The 14,641-nt window shown below is 34.3% G+C and overlaps 1 protein-coding gene across 1 annotated transcript in view; it reads right to left on the bottom strand.

Moving 5' to 3' along the window:
- Positions 1-14,641, bottom strand: part of LOC106877515 (uncharacterized) — a 74,496-nt gene that overhangs the window by 3,478 nt on the left and 56,377 nt on the right. Inside the window, exons 30-36 of the mRNA XM_089337827.1 lie at positions 13,541-13,612; positions 10,094-10,177; positions 9,817-9,924; positions 7,562-7,696; positions 2,884-3,018; positions 1,214-1,354; positions 1,002-1,118 (exon numbers count right to left, since the gene is read on the bottom strand). Of these exons, the coding sequence (XP_089193953.1) occupies positions 1,002-1,118; positions 1,214-1,354; positions 2,884-3,018; positions 7,562-7,696; positions 9,817-9,924; positions 10,094-10,177; positions 13,541-13,612 (792 nt within the window). The remainder of the gene's footprint in view (positions 1-1,001; positions 1,119-1,213; positions 1,355-2,883; positions 3,019-7,561; positions 7,697-9,816; positions 9,925-10,093; positions 10,178-13,540; positions 13,613-14,641) is intronic.

Below are 14,641 nucleotides of genomic sequence, written 5' to 3'. Positions count from 1 at the left end.
TGATTAGTAGAAGAGTGAAAATCTTGTCCAGACAGAAGGATTACATGATGGTTCTTCTCTTGTTTTGGTAATTAGTTTACAGCTGTTTGATCAATTTGTTAAATTAATTTGTAAGTGCTTGAGTATTTCACAGACATATCTAATTCTCAGGCTGAATCAGTGTCAGAAGGATGGACCTTTAAATTCCAGGTACAATCCAACAATAGGCTTCTATATGGTTTCCAATTTTACTCAGAGAGCTTGGGTCAACCCAAAACTACAGTAAAAGACATTTGTCGAAGATGTTTTGCAGTTGGGTTGAACCTGAACCTCATCAATGCAAACTTCATAGTAATCTGGCCATATCTGCATCCACAGGAGATTACATATTTCACTAAGTTTGTGCCACTGAATGTTCAACAGGCAATTTAAAGTTTATAAAAAATGCTATTTGTACAATAATAAGTTGTACAAGTGCACTTTTAGCTGGTTTAACAATGTGATCTTGTGTTTGAATTACTTTATTAATCATGGTTCCTTTAGCCTAAATGCTCCCACTTTTGATAGGTTTCCTTCTTTTGTAGTCTGACAAATTTAGAGGCTGAGGTACACACAAGTTATATCAGAAATTAATGAGTACAATAGAGGAGAAGAGGAGGGGAGGAGGTTGTGGTGGTGGTGGTGTTTGAATGTAAATGTATATCCACAAATGTATAGTGGATAGCCTGATAGAAATGTTTTGGGGCTCTAATGTAGCGATCTGTGGTGCCAAACATTAAATTAATAACTGTGAAGTAATTGTGCTTGAGCAAAGTCAGTGTGACTACATTGCTGCTACTTCTGAACAAAGCTATTGCTCTAATAACTAAATATGCTCTCATTAAGTAATATTTATTATAAATCTATAGAGAGATGAAATATATATATATATATATATATATATATATATATACACATATGCATACAACTGTTTATATAAATCTGAAATCTACTACTAATGAAAACTTGAATGAAATTATAACCTGGTAATCCATCAATTCCTCGCACTCCAGGGAGACCATCTTTTCCAGACAGTCCAGTCAATCCAGAATTTCCAGGTGCACCACGTTCTCCAGGTATACCAGATAAGCCAGGTTTTCCTGAAAGAAACAGAGAATAGTAAGTATTTCAAATTGTAAATATTTCACAAGAGATTTCACATTCAAGTAAAAGCAATCACTTTTTAATTAATTACCTGCAATACCGGGTTCTCCTTTCAAGCCAGGAAAACCTGGAGGACCTTGCAAACCAGGCAAGCCTCTATCTCCTTTAACTCCAAGTATTGATTCTCCAGGTCTGCCAGGGTCTCCTTTGAATCCTCTTTCTCCTTTTGGACCTGGATGAAAAAAAAAAAAAAGCAGATGTTGTTATTGAAAGCATACATGTTTCAGATGATGTCAATATTCCCATCTGATATCCACTTTTTTTTACATCAATAAGAAACTTCACTTGATCTAGCATAGAAATCTAACAGCCCTGTAAAATTTAATGGTACTTAATGGTACTGCAAAACAGAATGGTACTTATATTAAAGAGAAAGTGCACTAGCTACTGTTCCTCTTGAACATAAACCCAACTTTAAGAATCAAAATCAAGATCATCTGACTTATGTGATGCTAGAACTCACTATTTATAAAGATCTCAAAAAGAAACTAAACATTCTGAACATTGTAAAAGAACATCAAAATTACTTGTCTTACTCTTTGGTTACAAAATACTACAACTTTAGATTTCACACAAGGTTGAAAGGCATCTCACATTAGTTTACATTTCACAGGATTGGGAGGGTACATATTTTATATCACTATAGATGTTTGTAGACTGTTTTCATTGATGAGAACTGTCTTACTTCTACAACCCCTTACATATTCTAGTTCTCTCTCTTTTGAAACAATCATACAAAAAAAAAAAAACAAATCAACAAACAAAAAAATTTTCATTTTTCTCTCACTCTTTACCTACCCAGACACTTCATCCTTCTATTGGACCATCCTTTACAATTCCATTATTTTCAATATGATCCTGCTACCTCTCCCATCTTTTTGGAATTCCATTCACTTTTTAGACATGAACACAGCCTTCATTCCTTGTGAATTTGGAACATTTTCCAGTCCCTGCTCTCTCTACAACACCCTGTCTTTTCATTTGTAACAATGCTATGTTTCATGGTTCTTAGTGCATCCTTCAAGTTCTAGATAATTTCTCTCTTATGATATTTATTGTATAAAATGACAACAAAGCAATGCTTTGTTGGTAGACCAAATCCAGGAGCATTTGTATAATGTCCTTTGTAACAACTCCAGGCCACTTAAGTCTGTTGCACATCTTTTTGGCACAATGAACCACTCACATCACTTTTTATCTTTCTTTTACCCCGGTGTTTTGGTCTACCACTACCTGACTTCATTGTATACTATGATTAATTTTTCTCTTAGACACCTTTTCTCTTTAGAAGGAATTGTTAATTTTGGAATTAACAACTAAGAATTTTTTCCTCTAATTCTTTATCATCTCTTTTCACCTTTGCAGATGCAGAGATACAAAATCCCTCACATTCAACTCTTCAGCTCAGTCATAACTACTAGCATGGATATGCAGATGACAAGCAACTATCTGCTTCTGCTCACTCCTCTTCTTTTATCTGCCATCCGTCTTCACTCTCTTTCTCTCAAAAATCACATATCTACCTGTGTCATGTATTACTACCATGGCTCCTCTCTTTTTTAATATCTCTTTTCCCTGTTTTAAAAAGGAGTCCATGTCCAAAATGTTGATAATTTTTCTTTTCCATATGACATAATACATTGACATCACTTACTATATACAAGAACATGTTAATAATAAATAAATAATATCATTACTTACCTGGTCGTCCATTTCCTCCAGGAAAGCCATCAGCTCCTCTGTCTCCAGATTGGCCTGGTAAACCAGGTAAGCCATCAATTCCAGTGTTACCTTTAGAGCCATCAAATCCATTTTTACCTGGTTCTCCTCGATCACCTGTAAAGAATTAGTGTATGTTTGTATTTATACACACACACACACACACACACACACACGCATATAAAATTATGAGTTAGAGGTTATGCAACTGTCTAAGGGATAAATGTATCTGTAGGCACTACTAGTGTATTACCTAACTATGTGTAGGCCTTGTTGTAAGGTTAACAGAAGCTGGTACTTTAAAGGGTAAACTGTGGTTTAGTATATTCAAATAACATAAGAGATGTTTGTTATAATGTTTGTTATATTATGACACAGAAACAACTGCACAATCAATTTTTGAGCATGTGTTTAAATGTGTGCGAGAGTGTATATGTGTGTGCCCATGTATGTGTGTGTGGTGCATAAAAAAAGAATCAAAGCATAATGAAAAAGAATACTTTTATAATTTTACAAATCCATCCTTTTATATATCTTCTATATATTTTTGCGAATTCATATACGAATTCATATATTTGTAAGTTTTCATCACATTTGTATTACATGTTTTTGTCATATAAATGTACATAAATTTTTAATGTTCATAAGAATTTTAGCAAAGTAAGTATATATTACACACCCAAATACAAAAATATGATACCAGCACTTGTGAGGTTACCACACAACTTGCAAGACTACAAACCCTGAAAGGGTTACTTTATGCTTGGAATTGAGGGGTAAAAGTATGAGAGAAGAGGTTAGGGTAGAATAGATTGCTACATGACTACTCACAAAGAGAAATTACATGACTTCTCATATTGTAGAAGAGAGGGTGAGAGTAACTGAATGGGGTTGGAAAGTGATAAAAATAGTGGTGATGAGGTGTCAGGGAAGACCATAAGTTATGGGGTGGGTAGAGGTGAAGGAGACAGAAACAGTCTAGGAATGTGGGTGGGTGGAAGTTGCAAGAGACTATTGGGAGTGAGAGGTGAGGAATGGGGTGGTAGGTGACTATCAGTGATGTAAGAGTTAGAGAGAGGGGAGTAGGAGATGACTGACAGTGTGGAACAGCAGAATAGTAACGATGATACAGTAGACAGGAGAAGAACAAAAATGATGACGATGCTGGGTAAACTGCAAGAGTAGATGGTAAAGAAAGTGGTAAGAATAGTGCACGAGGAATGAGAGAGAGAGAGACGTATAGTGGTGGAGGAATTTGGTGACTCAGTGGGGGTGGGTGATGAATGAAAGTGTGTATGAGGTGGGGATAGAGAACAGTGTTAATGGATGAAAGATGGATAACAAGCTAAATGATTTAGGGCAATGAGAAAATTAAGTGGAAACAAGGAAAAGTTGTAGTTAGGGAAGTGGTGGTGATGGTGGTAGGTGTCTTGAGGAAGAAAGAAATTAGGTAAAAGGCATAGTTATATATATAAATATATATATATATATATATATATATATATATATACACACACATATACATTCACTCACTCACACACACACACATATATATATATATACACACACATACACACACACATGTATACACAGACATACATATATATGTATATATATATACATATATATGTAAGTCTGTGTATACATATATGTGTGTGTGTGTATGTGTGTGTGTGTATATATATATATATATGTATGTGTGTGTGTGTGTGTGTGTGTGTGTGTGTGTGTGTGTGTGTGTGTGTGTATGTATGTATGTACGTTTTTTATTATTACATTTTAGAAAAAATCTTTTACAATGTTGAAGTGTGTTAAACATTAAAAAGATATTTTGTAACGTTCATAAAGTTCAGTTAGTGCTTTCATACATTCGTAGTAATCATCAAATTTCAAAATGTATTTAACTGACAGTTGAGTTCTTGACAGCTGTAGTAAAATAAGTGACTTCTTCCTTTTTATACCTCTTAGAAGGCTCCAACAAGCTGAATTTTTCGAATACGATTTTGACCAATCTGATATCGCTGGCAAAGATCCTGCCTTTATTTTAACCATTTAGCTTGCAGTTAACATGTAATGGTTTATGAATGAGCAAACTTGGTTTTGATCGTTTTATTTCAATTGGTGGGAGTCTTCTGTAATTTGTTTATATTCATATGTTAAAGATATTTTTTTAATTCACATCATTAACTGGTTGTTATATTATTGTTGTTATTTCCATTCAGAACTAGTTTGAACATTTTAAGAAAACGTTTTTCTTTTATCTTTCTTCCAGCCTCCCTTGTGTCATGTAGTTTGTGGAAAGCAAAAATTAAAAACATTTTCTGACCACATGTTTCTATATGTTTGCTCAATGGAATTTTCCAAACATTAGTGTTCTGGATTTGTTGTCTGTGGACTCATGAGCATTCCGATAATGCATTCCCTGTCTTGCCAATATATAGTCCTTGTGTACCTGTAGCTTACATTGGGTACAACATATGGAGTTTATACCTATTTTTCTGCAAATTGAACAAACCATTTCCCTGAAAATACTAGGGTCATGTCTTTCTTCCTGCATACTAAAATTTTAGTCTTTGTGATGTTTACCTTCAAGCCTCTTGATTCTAGGATTAGCTTCCATGGAATTTCCACTCTATGTTCCCCCGTAAATTCAGCTATGTGAACTAGATCATTTGCAACTAGGAGTTCCCATGGACTTTCAGTTTCAAACTCCTCTGTGATGAACAGAAGACTAAAGATTGAACATTGATGAGCTCCTAACTTTATGCTAAATTCATCATTGAAATCATTGTTGATTCTCACTTTACTTATTGCATCTTTGACCATAGCTTGTACAGTGCTCAGAAACCAGTCATCTACATCTAGTTTCCTCAAGGACCACCAAATTATTGAATGTGGTATCCTGTAAAATACCTTCAAGTCAGCAAATCCCAGGAATGGTGGTTTATTTTTAACCAAGTATTTTCCCTGCAGTTGTTTCAGGGGAAAGATTGCATCTATAGTACCTCTTCTGGGTACAAAGTCAAACTGCATCTCATTTAGGTTTATTCTGTCATGGATCAATTGTGCTATAACTCTTTTCCTGATCTTCATAGCCTGATCCAGTAGTTTGATTCCTAGATTGTGGCTCCTCTGTAAAGTATCTATTTTGCCTTTGTAGCAGTTTATGATGATACTCCTATACAAGTCTTTGGGTATGAATGACGCCCTGTATGACTTCATTAACTATCTGATGGGTAATCATGTAGCCTACCTCATCATATACTTTTAGCATCTCTGCAACTATCCCTGATAGACCCACAAATTTCCCTCTTTCCATGTGTCTGATTGCTTTATCTAATACTGTGGTTCTCAACTGGGGTCCATATAAGATTTTGTTGTTAAAGTTCATCAGCAACAAATTGGTTATTCTTCTACAATATGCAAAATATTTCAACAATTCTTTTTAATACAATTCCTAATAATATTTAACTATAAAAATATAGTTTTTTAAAAAAACATTGAAGGGATATGAGGGTCCACCTGAGTAAAATAGGAATCAAAGGAATCCATAGGTAAAAAATGGTTGAGAAACACTGATCTAACACACTGCTGTCAACTTGAATTGCTGGTCTGTCTGTAGTGTCAGCATTAGTTAGATCCTCTTTATCCCATGCATTCTCCAAGTCCAGCAGTCCCTCATAATAACACTTCTGCATCACTTTATTGTCTCAATGATGAGTATATCTTCCTCACTCCAAACACACTTCTCACCAATAGCATCTTGATTCTTTCTCACACACTGCCTTACAATCCTGAACATTTCATGCTTCTGGTCCTCACATTGCAGGACATGTGCAAATCTCTTCTTTTCTACCTCACCTTCAGCCAGAAATACTTGTCATGTTGCTGCCCTTCAAATCCTTGGATAATGTTCCCTACTACCACCTTCCTTCCAGGTTTTCCAAGCCTGTCTCTTAGACTTTACTGCCCTGTCAACTGTATCATTCTACCACCATATTGCTTTTGGCTTGACTGGGACTTTATTCCAGTTACATGTCTGGTCTGTAGCCTTCAGCAGGTCATTTGATAGAAATTTCCAATTATCATCCATGTTACAGGTATCTTATCTTCACAGTCATACAGCTTTTGAGTAATAATGGCTTCAAATTTTGGCACAAGGTCAGAGATTTTGGGTGAGGGGGTTAAGTCGATTACATCGGCCCCCAGTTCTCAACTGGTACTTATTTCATTGGCCCCCAAAAAATAAAAAGCAATGTCAACCTCAGCAGAATTTGAACTTAGAAAATAAGGATGGACACAATGCCACTAAGCATTTTGCCCAGTGTGCTAATGTTTCCGCCAGTTCACAGTCTTGCTTTTGAATAATAATAATAATAATAATAATAATAATAATAATAATAATAATAATAATTCTTATTTTTGATTTTGGCACAAGGCCAGCAATTTTTGAAGGAAGGGGTTTAGGTGATTGCATCAACCTCAGTACTTAACTTTATTTATTGACCCCCAGAGTGATAAAAGGCAAAGATGATCTTGGTGGCTTTTGAAATCAGAATGTAAAGAGCTGGAACAAATACTACAACATAATTTACCTGACACTTTAACAGTTGTTTCAAAAAGATGAAGAAAACTTTGTAGTTAAATTTAATAAACTTACCTGGTAGACCTTGAAGTCCTTTAGGGCCAGGTAATCCATCTCGTCCAGGTGATCCAGACAGACCAGGTTCACCTTTTGGTCCAGATGGACCTGGTAAACCATCAGCTCCTCTCAGTCCAGAAAGTCCTGGTTCACCTAGAAATAAGAAACATTAAACTAGAGAAAAGGAAAGGTGGATGCTAAAGTTACAGAAAAGTAAAAATATCTGGGGTTTTGCATCTAAACAGGTTTAATTTTAAGCTGAGAAAGATATTCGAACCTGGATCATTGCCTGAGAAAGATAATAGAATTTCCTACCATAATTCAAAGCTGATTAGATTTATTACTTTCTGAAACTGAATAACTTTCATATGGGCTGTTCCAATTATATATTTATTTGATGTTATGTTGTACCTGTCAGCTGTGATCAAAGTAAAAGTTAGTGAAGTAACGAAGTGTAGTCAACAAATCCAGTACTTCATATATGTCAAGTTAAAACAATTTTGTGCATTACAAGCAGGTTGTATTTAACAGTATCAAGTCTTTTGCTTTATGTCTATAAGTTTAGTTAGTGACCATGACAGAGATAGACAAAGTGGACTTAGAACATATCAGTGCTATTATTCAGAAATTATCTCACAGTACTTGAAAGCTAAAAATGTTATTGATGTTGCTAATATTTTTTTGTGTGTTTGCTTTTTTTTTAAATCTATTTTTCTGGAGTTGGAGGGAGGGGTATTGCTGTACTATTGTTTTTTTTTTTGGGGGGGGAGGGGGGGCTGAAATGTATAAAGAAAAACAATAGGTGCTAAGGAAACCAGTATAGTATTTTAGCAAAAATTCATTTAATTCACAAAATTGAATAAGTTATTCAATTTTACAAACTTTATTAACTGTTGTGACAAATTTAAGTGTGTGTGGCTGAATGCATAATGACAAAGATCACAGCAACTCATTGTACTCATCACATTTCCATTTTAAGAAATTTTGTTGCACTGTGTAGGTGGTTTATGGGATGGAGTAAGCAATTTGTGATGATGTAAAATATGCTATTTTGTGTTGTTTATAGTTAGTTGTGGTGGACCGGTAGGGTAGCATTAGGATAATGCATGATGGATCTGGACTGTCATTATTTTCAGTTACTCAGTTGTGAGTACTCTGAGTGTAGATGTGTTTTTTTTAATAATATATTTTTTATGCTGAGATAAATTCTACTTAAAATAGATAATTTTGTTCAATACATGCACTACTGTATCTACGTTGGTGATTGCAGTGATTTTGAATTCTGTAATTCATTCACATGAGGAAATTGGTACAATAGAATGCCTTGAAATTTAAAATTTGTTGTAATAATGATGCATAAGTGACCTGAAAAATCGGTGGATTGCTTGCTTTGTGCTTGGGATAGTTATGCATGTCTATCAGAAACGATGTTAGGAGAATTATCACAGCTTGGTGAAATATCTGGGTGCATTTTGTGCTGTTTAATAGGATGTAAAGGTAGTTTAGTTGTGATGCTTTATGTCTCCTTTGGTGTTATCCGTGTTACTTTGGTACCAAGATGTGCAATGAACATTAAAATCTCACTTGATTATGGTTATTGGGTATGTGATATGACTAACTGTTACATTTCTATTGTTTTCTTATGCTGTATTGATGTCCAAGTGTTTATAGTGTCTATGTCATGAGTATATGATTTTATGTGTGTTATGAGGCCTACCCTGTGGTTTTGCAAACCTGAATTATAGGGATACAATTAAGTCGAGAGGTCATCCCTTTGGAATTGTAGGATTGTTTCAATTGGAATGTTTTGAGCAATGGAAATTAAAAATTTCCCATAAATGTGTTTTTTAAACTGACGGTATTGTATTGTAGTACATTTATCTTATAGACAACAGTATGCAGAGGATTTGGTTACAGGTTAAAGGCTAAATGAAATGATTGGATATAACAGTAAATCCTCTCCATCAAAGGTGTCCAAAAATATTTTGTACTTTACACATTTCACATTTACACTTGTTTCCTTGACAGAAACAAATGTTATCTGATACATTGTCTTTACTTCATAACTGTCATATTATGCTTGCAATATTTGACATCACTTTAACCTAGATATATTACTTATGGCACTTTATTGTTTTTGCTGTTCACAAACCAATTACATCAAATAATTAATACTAATTTCTAAACAGTTTCTCAAATATATCATAATTGAAATTAGGTAAAAATAAATGAACAGGAATCAAAGTATTTTTAATAAATAATATAATGCTAACCTTTTGGACCAGGATATCCTGGGTCTCCTTTAGCTCCAGGGCGGCCAGATATACCAGGTAGACCATCATCACCTTTAGGACCAGGTAATCCATTTATACCATCCCTACCTGTTGACAAAATAATGCAACCATTTGAATACGAGCAGGAGGAAATAGTCATTTTGTGAGGAAATGTAAATTTGAAATAATTTTCAGAAATATCATAACAAAGGGATCAACAAGATTTACAGTTATATATATTCTGGGTTGAATTCTTATAGCTAATCATTTAGCTTACCATCTTTTCCTGGCAATCCTTTAGGACCTACAAAACCTCTAGCTCCTTTAGCACCCTTAGCAAAGTTTAATGGGCCAGTTTCACCTGAAAAATAAAATTCAACAATAATTAACTAAAGCTAAAGATGATAATTATTTCAGAGATAGAAGAGTTCTAAACAGAAAAATATATTTTATTATCTATTTCTTAGAAACTTAACAAATTGTTAATTAGTTCAATTTAACAATGTAAAGAAAAATGTGTAATACCATTATCTTTTATGTATCTGTCACTATGTTATATGTATCTACATTTAATATGAAGTGCATTGAAGGCTGGTGGCTTGCAAAAACAGTAGAGGGTTAAACTAAAATGCTTGCTATTTAACCTCAAATTCAAACTCAACTGTGGTCAACTTTGGTCATTCCCTTTCTGAAGTACTAAAGTTGATTAAATCAACTAAATGACTCCAGAAATTTGCTGCCTTTTCAATATATTGATATTCTTTATAAAAACTTGGAGGTGGTACCACAACATAGGTATGAAAATAAACAGCACCACTAGAAAACTTCTTCCAACTGAACAGGACAAATCCCTCCTTGGCAGCAAGTGTCATTTACATTCATAAAGCTGCTACATCTGACTACTAGCTTTAAGGGGGACAATTATGTGATTTTTTTCCTGACAAATATCCATGGAGAAGGTAACTCAATTGAATAAAGCTTTACCTTTGAATTAATAAGTAAACTCAACAATACATTTATATATTTTCCATAATTTTTTTGCTTGATTTCTGAAATACACCCACATGCACATGTAAATATGCACACACCACATGCATGTACATGCACATACCCATACAAACACATACACTCACTCACTCTCTCTCTCCCTCTTCTACCTCTCTCTCTTTCTCTAAAATCCAGCAAAATTTGAGATGGTTTGTGACTGCAAAATTGCCCAGTACTACAAAAAAGTATAAATAACAGTTCTTCAATACTTATTTTATTGCCACCTTGCATGAACCTAGTACTGAGCTGAACTCACCTTCACACTAAACTGTTTCATTTTCTCTGTTGAGTCTTGTGACATATGGCTATTGGGGATTAAGACGGGCTACAGTTTTCTTAATTCACTGGGTTAACCACAGAACCTTATGCTTGCTATAATGTGTGTTCCACCCACATGTAAGAAGAAAACTTTTCACACATTCCAGCAAACTGAACTACATCTCTTCTCTTCCTCACATCTCTTTCATGCACTATGGCCCTGTTCACTGTATTATTGCTATCCAGTAGCCCCCCCCCCCTCTATATATATACTCAGATTTCCACCACTCACTGCATTCCTCTCCCCTACTCTCTACTCATGCTTCTTTGGCAATGTTCTGCCACTTATATTATGACCTCCATACCTCAAGGGTATGCCCTGGCACTTGCCTCCATCTATATTTCTCTTTGTTTACTTGACCATCCCATTTATATTCTGATGCCACATAAAAAGTATCCAATTCACACTCTAAAGTGGCTGGCATTTGGAAGGGCATCCAGCTGTAAAATCCTTGCCAAAACTGATTTCACCTCATAAAAAGCACTCAGTCCACTCTGCAGGATGGTTGGTGTTAGGAAGGGAATCCAGCCAAAACAGACACATGATGATGATGATGATGATGGTTACTGTACCAGTCTTCCCTTATTCACTAGAAAAAAACACAACTGCCTTATCTTGTTCATCAACAGTTCTCACTCTGTACTCCACTATCTGAGGTACTTCCATTAGCTCCTTGGCTTCTCTGGTATAGTGACAGTGCTCACTTTTACAGCTTTGTACATTACAAACTTACTTATAATTCACTCCTATCTAAATTCTTCTTATTATCTCACACACTAAATTTGTTGGCTATGTTGTAAAGACCTGGACTTCAAAGTCAAAGAAATGTATAATTTCTTCTTTATTTATGGTTTCCCACAAAATTACAGCACTCCTGCCATCTACATGTAGGCATACAGAAGTAAATTCCTCTTCCACATTTCCATCTTCTGACAGCTCTATCTTCTACCATCATCCCATTATCTGCTGCAATTTCTATTTCTTATTGTACAACCTAAAATCACTTCTATTTTTCAAGAATATTTTCTTCCCTCTTTCTATTTGACATCTTGGCTATCAATTCTCTTGTTCCCATCTACACTCAATCCAGTACCTTTAAATGTATTCATCCTTTCCACCTAGATACCATACCATGCCATCCTCTTTTATATTCTTTACAACAGTCATAACCAACTTGAAATCCAAGTTTATATCTCTGACAACTCTAACTGAATTTCACTACCACCATGTACTGTATTGCTTGCTTGCTCTGCATGGCACATTTCTGCTGGCAAAATGAGATATTATGTGGATCACCATTTCTGAGACCATCTCCTTGATAGTTGTAAAAACAGCCAACATTTAAATTTATCAGATAAATCTGTAGACCATCTTCATTGATCTTCTCTCACTGACGAGCATAAGAAATATGCTATTCTTCATACTTTGTTTACTAACATCAACAAGCACTTTCCTTTGTTCCCTATTTGTACTTTTAGAACCCTTAATGCTGGTTTATATTTCTATACCTGTGTTATTGTTTATTTCCAGACCATTCCTAACAAGGCAGACCTTTTGTAATTAAAAGTGTTCCAGCTACTACTACCTTGTCCTTCTCTTTGGCTTTGCATATTTTAGACTACATCACTAAATGGGCCTTAATCTTTTCAAGACTGTTGGGTGTTATATGAGGGAGATTTGAATGCTCATATAGATATCTCATTGAGTGTTTGGTGTATTATACCTGTAAATGTGTACATACAGTTTCTTCTACAGTTTATTTTCTTTCTTCATTTCATATTTTTTCTCCATTTTAATTTTTGATCTACCAACTACTCAATGTCAGAGCACCCTAGACTTTTTCCTTACTATTTTCTTGCATCCCTCAACTTTCACTCCTAATACATATATACATCTTGTGTGGGTTTCAATGATGAATGTTCAAACTGTTTGATTAACTGAATCACACACATACACACACACCTCACACATATATACACTCATATACATACATACATACATACACACAACACATGCATATATACATACACACATACTACTTCTATATATACAGGTCATTTGAATATTCAATTATATGTAAATATCTACATACATATATATATATATACACAGAACAAAGAATTAGGTATGTTTTTAAGCCACTATCACTTTCAATGGCCTATATGCTTTTACATGAAGATTTTTTTCAGCTTTATTCAAAATATTCAATTGTGATATTAGTAAAGAAATTAGATTACAGTAACAATTATTCCAGCTAGACAAATATAAAGTGAATTAAATCTTCAATTGAAAAAAAAAAAAAGCAACTCTATATCTACATATGAATATGATATGATGAAAATATGAATTGCATCTTACCTTTCTTGCCTTGCCGTCCAGGAAGCCCATCACGACCTTTAGCTCCTGGGAATCCTCTATCTCCTTTCTCTCCTATGAATAGAATTAAAGCAAAATTATTCATTCAGTTTTACATTAATTTTGAACCTTAGGTAATTTTGGGAGGGTGTAATTTCTATGTTTCTGCCTCTGGTCATTGATAGTCTATTTTCTTTATAACATACCAATGGAGGCCAATATTAGAGACCAGTGTGAAGCTATATATATATATATATATATATATATATATATATATATATATATATATAAGAGTTTGTGTGTGTGTGTGTGTGTGTGTGTGCATATGCTCCTTATGCATTCGAAAACTGAGTTGCTGATTTTAACGTATAGGGAATCAAAAGACTCAGTAATCTTTCGGCTACCAAATAAACTTTATCTTATTTACATATTTTCTACATTATCTCAACAAACAGCTACAGTTATTTGAAAGATACTGCTTTACAATGACCAGGTTTGATTAGAAAGTGAAAATAGTTTCACACTTTCAATTTGAACCAAAATTACGAAGTTACGAGAATGATGATGATGTGTGAATAATGGAAGTAATGTTTCAAAATTACGAGAGTGATGATTTGTACTATAATAAACAAAGCTGCTTATCATCTACCTATATATACAAAGGCAGATATCTTTTGTTTTGACCAAGACGGTTGTCTTTCATTTTGACCAAGGTAATTATCTTTCATTTTGACCAAGGGGGTTGTCTTTCATTTTGACTTGCAGAAATGTCATTGTTGTTTGTTAATTTCCATAAAATTTATTTATTTATTTACTTTAAAAACCTGATCTTGATATAAACTTAAAAGAAGCTTTCCCAGAAATCCTGTTCTTGTTTCTAACATGTCTGAGGTGACATTTGCACCCCACCTTATTTTTTTACCTAAATTTCTTGATTCCTATGTTTTCGAAACAGGAGATTAGGATTTCACCCAAAAAACATGTTCTCAGTATTTAAATTTTCTCCCTCCTCACTCAAATTTCTTCATTTGTTACCTTTTTTCCAAATTCTTTTCTTGGTAATCCATGGAGAAAAAACAGAGTCTCAAGCTGGTGGCATATAAA

Source organism: Octopus bimaculoides, chromosome 19 (assembly GCF_046866305.1).
Source record: "Octopus bimaculoides isolate indiv1 chromosome 19, ASM4686630v1, whole genome shotgun sequence".
NCBI classification, from domain to species: domain Eukaryota; kingdom Metazoa; phylum Mollusca; class Cephalopoda; order Octopoda; family Octopodidae; genus Octopus; species Octopus bimaculoides.
The sequence above is the reverse complement of the archived record's forward strand: the minus strand, read 5'-3'. Positions and strand labels throughout refer to the sequence as shown.